The 13,796-nt window shown below is 44.9% G+C and overlaps 1 protein-coding gene across 1 annotated transcript; it reads right to left on the reverse strand.

Moving 5' to 3' along the window:
- Window positions 1-1,170: 1,170 nt before the first annotated feature.
- Window positions 1,171-13,131, reverse strand: xpo1a (exportin 1 a). Its single transcript, XM_079277815.1, has 25 exons — window positions 12,596-13,131; window positions 11,485-11,617; window positions 11,229-11,330; window positions 10,631-10,703; window positions 10,466-10,527; window positions 10,335-10,379; window positions 10,065-10,246; window positions 9,797-9,845; window positions 9,573-9,692; window positions 9,106-9,234; window positions 7,615-7,773; window positions 6,859-7,041; window positions 6,581-6,719; window positions 6,317-6,498; window positions 6,015-6,171; window positions 5,709-5,872; window positions 5,482-5,616; window positions 5,191-5,374; window positions 4,357-4,463; window positions 3,818-4,012; window positions 3,542-3,710; window positions 2,937-3,071; window positions 2,643-2,802; window positions 2,202-2,298; window positions 1,171-1,940 (listed from the first exon to the last, which is right to left on the reverse strand). The coding sequence occupies exons 2-25, from the start codon at window positions 11,608-11,610 to the stop codon at window positions 1,794-1,796; spliced, it is 3,201 nt and encodes a 1,066-aa protein (XP_079133941.1). The 5' UTR covers window positions 11,611-11,617; window positions 12,596-13,131; the 3' UTR covers window positions 1,171-1,793.
- Window positions 13,132-13,796: the final 665 nt, after the last annotated feature.

A 13,796-nucleotide genomic window follows, 5' to 3' on the forward strand; every position in this document is an offset into this window, starting at 1 on the left:
TTTGTTACAAGTAAAAAGTCCTGTGTTCAACATTTCACTTAAGTATTAACATCAAAACATTTAAAGTACCAAAAGTAGAAGTACTCATGATGCAGAATAATATACATCATTGTATCATAATCATTGATTCATTGTTCATCACTTTAATGTTGCAGCTGGTAAAGGTAGAGTCTAAAGCATTTCATAGACTGCTGAGTAGTTCAATCTATAATAATACATCAGAATTTATTCGTCGATTTATATTTTGTATCAATAATCTTAATCTGCAAAGTATCTTTAATTATCAAATACATGTGGAGTAAAAGGTACAATATCGGCTTCCAAAATGTAGAGTAAAATAAAATATAAATATTTAAGTAAACTACAGGTACCTCAAAATTGTGCTCGAGTACAGTTCTTTGGTAAATGTAATGCATGTATTGTAAATGTCTTTGGTGATTTTGGGAGGAAAGAGACTGATTCCTCAGATGTAATACGTTTTGTGCTACTCAAAGACCTTTCATTTATTTCAGTGTGTTTTACATCACAGACACACGCGACTACGAAACACTTTCAAATCAGACTCGTATGTCGTAGCTTTCTCAGGACCTACACTGCAGTGTGTGTGTAGACTCAAGAAAACTAAACTTTTTCTCTAGAACCAAACCTGCCATGTCCAACTTCACACCCATTTCATGTCAAACCTGGGACACCAGTGTTTGTCTGGATCCTCATCCCCCGCTGCACCGATCAAACTATTTTAAATGCCGTTAAAGCTGAACTGATGGAGTAAATTATCGCATGTCTCTCGATACAAAGACCTTTAACAGGAGACATTTTGTCCCGTTAGTGGAACCAATAACATCCACGTTATTGAGTCCCATCACTTCCTGTAATGCTGTCATTAGTTCCTGCTCTTTGTGTGGAGCTGGGACAATGCCCGTCTAAATGTTCGATTCAACTTTAGTTTCACGCCATGTTTGACTCCTCTGCCCCCCCAGTCTGAAGTTTCCTCAAAAGTTACCTCGGCCTTAAAAGGTTTTTGGAAAATTTGACATCAAGTCATTTGCAATAAGTGCTCATGACCTGGAGGCAGAGCTGTGACATTCCCGTTCTTCTCCAGGTTTTCCACAACCTTCAGAGCTTTGCTAAAGAAGCAGTCACACACACACACACTTTTTTTTTTTTTGTAAAAATAGCCAACTTTATATTGTCAGAGTACTAAGACAGCTTTACAAACAGGATGATATGCACACGGCCTTCTCATCCAAACGCAGAGCGGTCTCACTGACTCAGAGAGTAAGAGAAACAAACACACTGGCAAACCAAAACCAGACAACAAAGGAAGCACACGTCTACCCCTTGAGCGTCACATTCGTCCTGCCCCATGCACGCGGCACTTCAGAAACCAGAGCAGCCTGTCGACTTACCATCGCAAGTGATTCAACATTATATATATTACATATTAACAGATAGCAGAGGAGGTGAAGAATGATTAAAAATAACCTGAAATTCTTATAACTTCATGCAGGTGTAAAATAACCATATGGCCAAACATAAAGCTTTAATTAGTAACAGAACTAACAAAACATGGCATGTTACACGTACACAACAGAAAAACATCGTTGTATAAAATAAGTTGTAGGAAAAAAAAAAAAAAGGATGAAGAATCCGCACCAGGGCTGAGGAGGGTCGGGGGACAATTCTCATTTACATATTGACATTTATTTGGTCGACGTACAACCGAGTGCTGGGGTCCTTCCTCTGTCCCCTCATTCTCTTTTCAACACACACACACACACACTGCTGCTGCTTCAGTCGCACATCTCCTCCGGCAGCTCGTGCGGGTTGAGGATGCCCGGCACCGACATCTGGAGCTTGTGTTTCTCCTCCTGGGCTTGCCGCAGAGACGTCTCCCTCTCCTCCAGGAACAGGTCCGTCGTGTCCTCGCCAGCAAACTCCTGCAGGACCACACGCGCAAAAAGACTCAGCAGCGCTCGGCACCAGAGAGTCGAGCTGGACAAACTCTCCACTTTAAAATAACCCGAGTTGTGACGCAGGCTTCAAACACTTCCAATCAGATTACATTGATTCATGAACATGAAACATGAACAAACATCCACAGGTTTCTCCTTGAATAAGCTTCAACAATATGTGGGTTTTAACCACAGACTGTAGATAGTTTGTAGACTGCGGTACTGGAGCCTGCTCCTGAAACTCACCTTGATCTGCACGAGGAAGTCCCTCAGGTGCTCCTTGAAGGCGGGGATGTCCTGATTCAGGCTGAACAGCCCGGTGACGAACACCTTCACCTGGGCGCTGCGGACATGAAACTCAATTAGAAAGGGTCACGCAATGCTAACCTTTGAAGCACAGCTTTCAGCTATATGACGGCCATATTAATGGGTGCAACGTGTTTGGTGGGGCAAAGCAGAAGATTCTCAGTCGGTTGTCAAATTCGGACCTTGCTTCTGGGTTTTAGAACGACAAACTGAAGCCTTCACTCACAATTCGTTTAAAATGCATTCTAGTGTACTAAAAATATTAATTTATTCCTTTTATCTCCATGTATTTGTGTGCAATTCTTCCACGAAAATGCATCACAAACAGGGGAAACATGAACCAACACACAAACAGCTCAGAGTTCAGTGTAACAAACTTACTCTTGCAGATGGGGGAAGGCCGTCTTCAGCAGGTTGGCGATGTACTCCTGGACGTGCGCCTGGTTGTTTGCCGGACTGCCGGCGCTCAGCGCGACGCTGACCTTCCCTTCCTCCACCAGGTTAAACATGTAGGCCAAGATGGTGGCGTGCATGGTCAGCCCTGTGGACAGGAAGTGAGTGGATGACATCATTAGTTATGTTTCACAACATATATATTTATTGACCTACGACGGCCATAATAGATTTGTGCAAACTTCATATTTGAAACAAACAAACAGGACGTTGTGTGTTCACCTGCAGTGTGAGAGGTATCGGTGACCACAGAGAAGATGTGTTGCAGGACGTCACAGAAGTACGTCTGGTAGAAGCTCTGTGCTGCTGCGTCCTCTCCAGACACGTTCTGCAGGAGAGTGTACAGGATCTGGAGACCTGCAGGAGACACGCTCATTAGACCAGCACAGATGTGAAAACATCTGCAGCGCCGACACTTTAACCTAACGAGTGTCAGTTGTCCGTGATCAAAATCTGATTTAAAAAAAAGAATAGCTGAGTTTGTTTTAACATCAATTCTTACGATTAAATAACTAATCATAGCGTTTTATTGTTCAAACTGAAACATCGTCTGAAGATAGCACTTGAGTGGGTACTTTTAATATTTTGCCATCATTTAAAATGACATCAACATGTGTTAAATGTTTAAAGTTACCATGAAACATGAAACAGCGAGCGAGTGCGATTTGTTTGCAGATGAACTCGTATATTTGCGTTTCCTATAAAAAGCGGAACCGGTCCAGTAGACTTTATCATCTAACTTTTCCAAAGCCTTGCCGAGACCGTTTTTTGATTCTGTATTTGTGTGAACTCTCTATGTAACGAGACGATCTGATGCAAGTTCACACCTGTGTCGGCCACGTTCCTCATCGTGTGCTTGAAGGCCCAGATGATGGAGTCGAGGATCAGCTTGAACTGGGCCGGGGCGATGGACAGGAAGGCTGGGAAGCACTGGGAGGTGGCGGCTTGGAGGAGGTAGAAGAAATGGGTTCTGTGTTCTGGGAATTCTTCAAAGTCCTGATTTCACAAAACAACAAGGAGTTAAAGTCTTTCACTAACTAACTCAACATTTCTTCTCAGAGACTTCCCCTGATACCAGATGTGATGAAGCGACGCAAACACACCTTGTTGATCATGTTCAAAGTGCACTCAAAGACGGCATCAAAGATCTTGGGGATCTCTCCCGTGATGTGCACTCCCAGCTTGTTGACGATGGTCGCCATCGTGCTGAGGACCTCGGGCTCCCGGGCCGCCGGGACGTTCCTCTGGTAGTCGATGAGCACCGCCTCCAGCAGGGGGGGCACAAAGTTCTCTCCGACCTGGACCGCAGAGCATGTTGAAGACAGAGTTTTAAAGTTTACGTTACGAAGACGTAAAGCTCGCCATCGACAGCAGGTCCTAAATAATCCGTGAGCATTCGTTCAGACACTTCTTATATAATATAGTGTATTCTTATAGTGTATAAACAGCCAACGCTAGCGGAGGTTGCATCGACTCCATTGTGGCGCGTTCAGTCAGCCGAAAATCGCAATCGCTGCATCTTCTCTGCATAATTCCAGAACCGATGGAACAGTTTTCCATTTGTCGGAGCAGCAACGCTTCATTGATACAAAGGATGCTTGAAATGAAATCCATTATAAACAGATTTAAATAAAACACTCACCATCTGAGGGTCGTTGGAGCGACTGACCCAGCCTGAGATCAGCTTCAGAGTCTCTCTCTTCACCGTCCTCATGCTCCTGATCAGAGGCTGTTTGGTCACCATCTCACCTGGAGGAACCGGTAACCACAGTCTTAACTGATTGTTCTTATTTTGGGCCACTTCTTCATATTTTTACATTTCATTTATTGTTATATATTTTGAGGGTTTTTTCCTTGACACGTGCAGAAAACAAGATTAAAACTGGACAAATGTGACTTCATGACAACGCTGACATGTGCAAAAGGGGAAAGGACGCCATTGACAGGTGACCCAATGAAAACGAGGCATCAGCTTCATGTGTATGACGGACTTCTCTGGGAGAATGTAAGCACACGAACGTAACTAAATAAAGAGCCTAGCTCTTCAAAGCGGAAGAGTTCCACCGTAAAAACGTCTCATCTTTTAGATTAACTTTCAATTACACAATAAAGAGTATGAATAATGTCACAGAATCGATGTCAATCTCACAGCATTTATTACAGGCATGCAAGTCTGAATTATTTTTATTAATATTATGATTAGAAAACCCTGTCAGGACATTTCATCGTGGCTCAAGTAGAATGAGATATTTCTCCCTCATAGATCGGGTGAAATGAGCTGGACGGAGTGCCGGTCTTAAACACGCTCATCGCAGCTGTGAGTCTTGACAGTTTAATTATGTTGTCACAGCAGAGACAGGAAGCTCATTCTGTGAATCATAAGATTCGTTCTCTACTCCAACCAGAGCGTCCTAAATCATGTTTCTATAAAAGATGGCCGACTCCTTGCCTTCACTGCCAGTCAACGGGGACTCACCGTTGGTCTGGACCGCAGAGGAGATGTTTTCACTCAGACACTTGTAGACGTTGAGCATGTCCAGGTAGATTCGTCCCAGCTGGACAACAAAGGGATGTCCGACAGCTTTACAGGCTCGGACGTTGGTCTTCAGGATGCTGCCCAGCTGACGCACTGTCTCCGCGTCCTTCAGGATGTCCACGTTCTGCAGCAGAGAGTCCACAATTCAGCATACGGAGACATTTTCAACAAACGTGGACGACAGGCGGAACTAGATGAAAGCGTTTGCTCGTCATCGTCTGCTGCCCTCACCTTGGTGGCCTGCTGGATGATGCTGTCCCACACCTGGTTGGGAAGCAGCATGTACTTCTCTATCAGACGCTCCTGAGCCGTCTGGTCCGTCTGAGCTGCAATCATGTAGCCAACGGCCTCGTAAAACGTATGGACCTGCAGAGACATGCCTTTGTATGACTCTGACCCTCGTTAGGAACATTTTAACACACGTCATCGGAGAAAGGAAGCCCAGCGACGGGACTGACCTGCTGCGGCTGCAGGTCACAGATGATGGTGTTGATGTTGTTGAGGATCTCGTCGATGAAGGGCATCACCTCGCCCACCTGAACCTGGATAAAATGACGCCGGCACTTCTGGGCGATCTTGATGAAGGTGTCACACGCCATGTCCTGCACCCCGTCGTGGGTCTCTGAGTTATGAAGAAGAACGTCAGTCGACAACTCAACGGTGGAACTTTTAGAGTCTTGCAGGTGGAAAGCGTGAGGTGAGATTTAATATCGAAGCAAAAGGATCGGATTAGACCGGCGTGGAGGATTTGGGTTTTTTCTCACCGTGCATGAACTCAAAGAGCTTGTTGACAACAGTCTTGAGGAACTTCCAGTGGGCTCGAAGGAAGCGAGGATACTGGCCCACAATGTACATGATGTTGGACGCTATGATGGCCTTGTTGTCCTTCCCTCTTTTCTGCTCACACAAGCCAAGCAGGTCCTGAGCGCGCACACACACACACACACACACTCTGTTATTCTGGTCTCGGCTCAAACAGCTGCTGTGTCTATAACCACACGGACCAACACCTAACTACGTTCTGCTTGTAGGAGGACACAGCGATATCATATTCAGTTTGTCTCACCTTGATGACCGTGACCAGGAACCTCTTCTCGTCCTCCTCGTGCATCGCCCCGCTGATGGAGCCGATGGCCCAGCAGAGCATGTTCAGGTTCCTCCACGACCACTCGGTGCCGTTCACCTGGTTGTGGAGCTTCTCCGTCATGATGCGTTCGGTGTCGGCGTAGTCCAGATGGGTCAGATAAACTGTAGGCGCACAGAGAGACATGGTGGATACTTCTACATGCAATAACTCAGCTGGTGAATTCCTCTCTTGCTATTATCTTACCGAGAGTCTCCCTCATGTTCTTGTAGAGGTTGATGGCGTCCGTGTCCTTCATGAACTCCCTGACCACCTCGCCCTGGTCGTTCTCCACCACCAGCACCTCTTCTGGTTTGGCCATGCGGCTCACCATCAGCAGACGCACCTTCAACAAGAGGAGGAATAAGCTGCGCGACGAGGTGTGATCCATACATTCAACTTCTAAATCAGAGACTTTGTGCAACAATAAATGTTATATCTTTGAGGTCTGGGCTGTAGGCTTGTCATTGTGTGTGAACACCTACCTGGGAGAGTACCGGCAGGTAGAGGTGTCGGCGTGGTGGGACGTCGGAGAGCAGCGGGGTGCTGGAGGTGGAGAAAGGACTCTCCTTGTAGAGCTCTGCTGCCAGGTGGTTCCAGTACTCCAGACAGATCTTAAAGATCTCCGTCTCCTCCACCTCAGACACCAGCAGCATGAAGTGCAGGGCCTGGGGGGCGGGGCCAGAGTGTGGCGAGGTCACATGAGTCAGTCTTACTATATGCTAAGAGTTTACTTCTTCTGGTACACAGAAGAATGCAGGTTAAACATCACTGTTCATTGAGAGCAATGAAAACAAATACAGTTCGTGGTGAAAATCTCTGATGTATTTAACATGAAACACTTGATGCACATCTGTAGCGACCATATGCTCTTATTTTTGCAACATCTGGGATTGTAAAACATCTATTTAACATTCTTTTCCTGAGTGAACACTCTTCTGGTCTGCTCTGAAACATCTCCGTCTGCTGCTGAGATGATTCTCAGTACTTAAAAGTGGACACAGCCACAGGGAAGGTGGCCGTTCCTACGTTAATTGGTCCCAAATGTCTGTCATTGTAACGGTGTAATCAGGACGACATGAGGCGAGGAACGAGTGAGGGGGAGGTTTCTTTTAAACAACCGGCTGAGAGATGTAGGTTTGTTTGTTAAACCAGATTCTTATCTGCATTTAACTTCACCCTTCCACACGATGAAGTAAACCGTGAAAGCGGTTTCCTTCTGCAGCGTCTCGGCGTCTTACCTCCATGAGCGTCTCTCGCAGGTTTGGCCTCTTCTCGATGAGCTGGCCGTGTTCTTTGAGGAAGGTGCAGAGGAAGAGGCTGAGGTTCTGGATGAAGTTCTGCTCGTCGTCTTTCCCGTTGGAGTACGCCAGTCTGATGTTTGTGTTCAAAGGCAGCATCTGACCGCGGGAAGGAGAAACAACACGACATCAAGAACTCACCTTTGTTTGTTCAGTCTCACTTGTTCTGCTATAATTGCAGCCGCAGTGTGTTCAGTTTGAGGATGTTGAATTTACTGTAAATAGGATTGTGAGCCATGAGACCACCCATGAAATCCATTTCATCTCACAGTAGATGTAGAAACTACAGCGACCACGAGGGGGTTAAAGGCTTTGGAAGAATCTGGGACGTAAACTGAGAGTCGAGATGTTTTCATCACAATGAAGGAGTTAAATTAACTCGATGACTCTTCAGTGAAACATGGCGCTTTAGACCCGACGGCTTCACTCGCACCTCCAAACATCATCTACGAGAAATCTCTCCACCGAGATCATTTCCCTCCAACACCGTCACAATGACGGCAGCTGCAGGCAGGTGGAGCCGTTTACACCCACCTGGTGAGGTGTGTGTGCGCGTGTGTGTGTGTTCATGCTGATGGTAAATACACAGGGTTTATTTGGTGTGAAGAGTAGGATTTGTTTCCAGAAAGACGACGTGATCTCAAAGATCATATTTATTATCTGTTTTATTATTATGTATTTTGTGCCGACTGATGCTGATCTGCAATATGAAACTGGTCAATAGAAGTAATATTACACCGCAGAGTCTCAGAGGAGCCACATCAGCTCCAATCTGTAGAAAACATCTTGTGTTTCTTGATTTTATCACTTCATAGCGTGCATGTGTGGACTTCATCTCTTTGGTTTCTGTCTCTTTCGCACTCTTTAACTTTGAAGAGTGCTTCATGAATAAAGTTTTGCTTTCGTCGGCCTCATCAAACTTACATGGGTGTTAAATGAGTTCCTGCACGCAGTAAAAGTATTCTTCATTCAGAAATGTATGAATTAACAGAGAGACAGGCACACAGGTAGGTGTGTCAGTATATACAGTAAGCTGCATGGAAGTATGTCACTCCCTCTGAACAAACAAAGACAAACTACGGTAAACAGAGTTACACTCATGCGTTTGTTTTTGGAATTTTCCCCTGCAGCTTTCAATGTAGTGTGTGTGTGTGTGTGTGTGTGTGTGTGTGTGTGTGTGTGTGTAACAACAGGCTGACAGCAAGTTGGAGAGTTTGTGCTGCCTGCAGACTTTAAGTAGTGTGTGTGTGTGGTAGGAAACTGAGGAGGTTTGTGCAAAGTGTGTGTTTGCGTGTGTAATAATAACAGAGTGGGCTCATGTAACTGTGCTTGTGCGTAATCATAGCAAGTGCAATTAACATGAGCACCACTCACAATGATTGATTGTGTGTGTGTGTGTGTGTGTGTGTGTGTGTGTGTGTGTGTGTGTACCTGTTTGAGCTGGCACATGGTGAGGGTAAACAGGTTGACAAACTGCTCCTCGTACTGGTTGACGCTCACTCCGGCGATCTCCGTCAAACATTTCAGCGTCACGTTGCGGAACATGGGCACGTTCAAGAACTGAAACACGCGGAAAAACAAACAAGTCAGGTCGGCGCCGAACTGCCGAGTCATCGTCTAGTGACGGTTTAGTTAGTCAGCACTTTGTTTCTCTATGAACAGGACTCGGTGTTTACAGCCCCGACTGCAGACTTTGACAAAACGTTGTTGGTGGTGAACATCTGCTTAATCAGCTCCACTCCTTAAGAAGTAGAAAACCTTTATTCATTTAAATGATGTGTGTTTTTGACTTATCGTGAGCCACATCACAGATAAATTGACATCACTCTGTTTTTGGATAATGACAGAAATGCTTCCCCGGAGGTTGTGCTTCACTGGCTGAGTGTGAGCTGGTTTACCTTGTAGACCAGCGTGCTGATGAGCTTGGTCTCGAAGATGTAGCCTAAAGGGATCCAGTTCAGGAAGCGGAGGAGAGTCTCCAGCGTGGCGTGGACCAGCGGGGCATTCTGGGAGTTCTCCTACACAGAAGAAGAAGAAGAAAGGTGCATATAAGAACAGATTGTGGTTTTTACCAACACTGAGATGCTGAGAACCGTTGGGTCTGGAGTCCAGCTCGTCTTACCATCACAAACTGGCACAGCTGGAATATTTGGGAGAACTCGTTGCACATGCTGAAAGACAAAGAGAACGAGGTCGTCAGTGACGGCGGAGTCACGTCTTACACTGGACTTAGACTAAATCTGCCCATTGTAACCGTGCCACAGCTGGGAAATTCATTTTAATTGATTTAAGAGACAAAAGTCGACACGTTCGGGACTCAGAGCGGCTCACACTTCTACTAACGAGCCTCAACAGCTCCTGCCGTCCCATGAGAATACGTCAGCACTCACCTGTCTTTGAGGTGCTTGGCCTTCACCTGCGTCATCTGGCCACTGGAGAAGTCAAAGACCTCCTCGCTGAGCAGCTTCAGGATGATCATGTTGTTCTGACAGAGGCTCTCGCTGGTCCGACTCGCGCCCACGATGTCGCTGATGAAGGTGGGCCAGTGTTTGGGCCATTCCTGCTTCAGGATCTAAAGGAGTCCAGACAAGAAGAGCTCCGCGTCAGCAGCCTCGTCACATCACGTCGGCCATCGCTCTAGCACTGTGTGTGTTACTTACCTGTACGAGGATCATGTTGAGTTTTGAAATGTACACTCCCTCTTTCTGCAAATCAAAAAACAGTGACGTCAGCATCGGGCAGGACGGGGTTCATGTACAAAGTGCCGCCTCTTACATCGGTGGTACCTCACCTCCATGTTTGCAGGATCAGAAGAAGTCTTGATGATCAACCCAACAACATACTTCTTGATGCCTGAAAATATGTTGAAGAGAAATTAATGAAAACCGAAAAAGGTGTTCCCCTGAAAGGCAGAAAGCATCGTTATCACGAGTTCATCTGATGTCGTTAAACTGACCTTCACACTGATTTCTGGGGAGAATCTTCCAGCGTGTTTTGATGACCGTCTCCAGAATCTGCAGAGCATAATACTGAGAGGAAGAGAGAGACGCATCAGAGACGCATTCTCTACATCAAGAGCCATTTAACAACCAACGGGAAGGGTAATAACCACCATATCGTATTAGCAACGTCTCTTTGGTGATGTAAAACATGGATTATGATGTTTTAAATAACCAAAATGCCTGCAGCAGCGGTGGTATACGTGTGAATAGTCAGCATAAGCATTGAAAGCCATCAAAACTGAACAAATGAAGACAACAGCAACAACAAGAGAAAGTCAACATTTAGACAGCACGGCTGCAGCAAAAATGGGAATAATTCTGCAGATAATAACCGCAGATTTAAACACAGTGAGCTTCCGTTAGCTGGAGACAATCCAGTACGTACAGCTGAGCTAAAGCAGAGTTAATGCTCACAACCTCACTGCCCTGAAAGCCTTGGCCTGATAAACATCAGCTCACATCATTAGTCGCCCCGAGAGAGCGTCAACGAGCAGCTGACGAGAGCGTCAACGAGCAGCTGACGAGAGCTGGGAGCTTTCGTCGGGTACGTACTTTAGTTTTCATGTTCTGAGAGAACTCCAGGATGGTGTCGACCCTCGTCCAGGCGTCTGGGTGGTCCTTCAGGTTGGTGAGAACTTCCTGGGCCACTCGTTGCTACAAGAGAGCAACACAGCAATCCCGTTATAAGCCATGAATCTAAAAGATCAACTTCAGCTACATTGTTACATATAACCACGCCTATAATAAAATGCCACAGGTTTGCATTGACTACATGTGAAGACCACAGTGAGTAGGCGCTGGTCCTCACCTGGGAGCCGATGTCCTGGTACATGGAGTTGACGACATTGTCCAGCAGGTTGATGTCCAGTTTCTGACTGAAGTCCAGCAGCTGTCTGGCTGGGTGGTCGGCCAACATCGTCATTTCTGCTGGCATAGAGCTTCTGATGAGAGGAGGAGAAAGTATTTAGACTCCAACCACAGCAGCACAGGTACGACTGAAACATACACAGAACTAAAGCTTTGAGTACATTTAATAGAGTACAATCTTGAGGTACTTGTACTTAAGTATTTCCTTGTTATGCTACTTTATACTTTTACACTACTACATTTATCTGACAGCTGTAGTTAGTAGTTACTTTTCAGGTCAAAACTTAACTCCAAAAACACATGATCATCAGTTTAAAGAATATTATTGTTTTCTTACAAATCTAACATAACAGTATCTTTAGTAGTTACATTTATGCCCACCTCAACATTAAAATGCTGCTTTCATGAACGCATCAATGCTAATATTCCAATAATACATTTTGATGTTCATACTTCTTTACTTTCACTCGAGTACACTTCAGTATGCAGAACCTTTAGGCCACTTGTTATGTGGTATTACTACTTTTACTGGAGGTAGAAGATCTCAACACAGTGCAAAATACAAGACATGATTTAAAAATAGAAACATATTGAAATGTACAATAAAACAAATATATGGTAAATACACAAATAAGAGTATATTTATTAAAGTGTCATGTGTATGTTTGTGGAGGTTAATCAGAAAACGAGTTATTCTCGTTTGGCCAAAATATGTCAAGACACTCAGCCCTCGTGGTCCAATTACAAAACCCATTGAACCACACCATAAACGTGCAAAAAGATGAAAACAGCGCCCCCACGTGGCCAACGGGGCACATAGAGGCGCATTCACTATACAACCAGACTAGTTGTATTCAAATGCGTGGAAAACACAGATCGCGTACATGCAGTAGTGTCCACGGCTACAAAGCCACGTGTCACGTTTAGTTCGTGTAACCGTAAGTTATCCCCCAGACAAAACACCACAATACTTGTTTTTTTGTGTCGCTAACGGATGCTAACGTTAGCCCCGCGCTGGGTAAGTTGGGTTACAGTTGATCCATTAAACTTACCTTGTGTAAAGGTCCGCTCGTCGAAAAACAAGTGTTGGTTAACAGATGTAGGCGTGTACTTTACGAAGAGCGGAATATCAAGCCTCTGTGTCGCGTTATTATCTCATGGCACACGCGCTTAGACTGCTCCTAACCTTCCGATAGCAACAAGCTAATGCTAGCTTAGCCTAGATGACAACCAACGGAGCTTATTCTTAAAAAACAAAAAAAACACCGTTACCTATGATACTTATCGATTCTTGGTCGACGTGTTAAAATCGTTCCGCTTATTGTTTCTCGTCTTCAAGCCAGTTTAGACATCATCTTTTCTTTGGGCTAATAGCAACCTAGCGTGCTAATTGTAAAAGTCAATGATTGCAAGCCTGTTGGGTAATGTAAGCTAAGCTAACAACACCAGATTCACGGAGTCCCACTTTTGAGCGGTCATCATAATCACGTAAAAAAAAAAAAAGAGTCGTTTTTATTTTCTGACTCTATTTATTCGCACACACTGTTTGTGGAGAGCTGAGATGTTTTTTAATGCTCTTCCTCTAAGCTCATGCTTCCAACCACGGACCGGTTGAAACCGGTTGAGACCGGGATATTCATTCTCGGTGGTGTTTCGGCCCCGTCGCGCGCCGCGTAAAATTTGGACTATGTACCCGCCCATCGAGTGTCCTGATTGGTCGCGCTGGCGCCGTTGTCACTGGGGTGTCATAGGCTGGGTGGAGCTGTCAATCAAGCTCAGCCTCCCTCCCTCGGTGTTGTCTGACCTCTGATAACATCACACAGGCCCAGAACAATGATTCATAACCTAAATTCAGTGGTGGAAAGTACTTAAGTACATTTACTCAAGTACTGTACTAAAGGACACAGTCGAGGTATTTTAGTATTCCCATTTTTATGCTACTTTGTACTTCTACTCCACATGACACGATAATAATATACTTGTTTTGATATAGTCTTATTTTTTGTTTATATACCATATTTTTGTATTTTATTGTACATTTTAACATGTTTATATTTTTAAATCATGTATTGTATTTTGCACTGTTGATTGTTTAAATGTCAAATTCCTTGTATGTGCAATAAAACTACATCTTAGCGCTAAATATTGTATCTTTGAACATTTACCCTTCCTGTCAAGTAGAAACCACGTATCTCCAAATGTGGTGACTTTGAATGTTTGTGAGAAACTGAAGGATGAAGTGTTCCTTCATAG

Source organism: Melanostigma gelatinosum, assembly GCF_949748355.1.
Source record: "Melanostigma gelatinosum genome assembly, chromosome: 11".
Taxonomy (NCBI): domain Eukaryota; kingdom Metazoa; phylum Chordata; class Actinopteri; order Perciformes; family Zoarcidae; genus Melanostigma; species Melanostigma gelatinosum.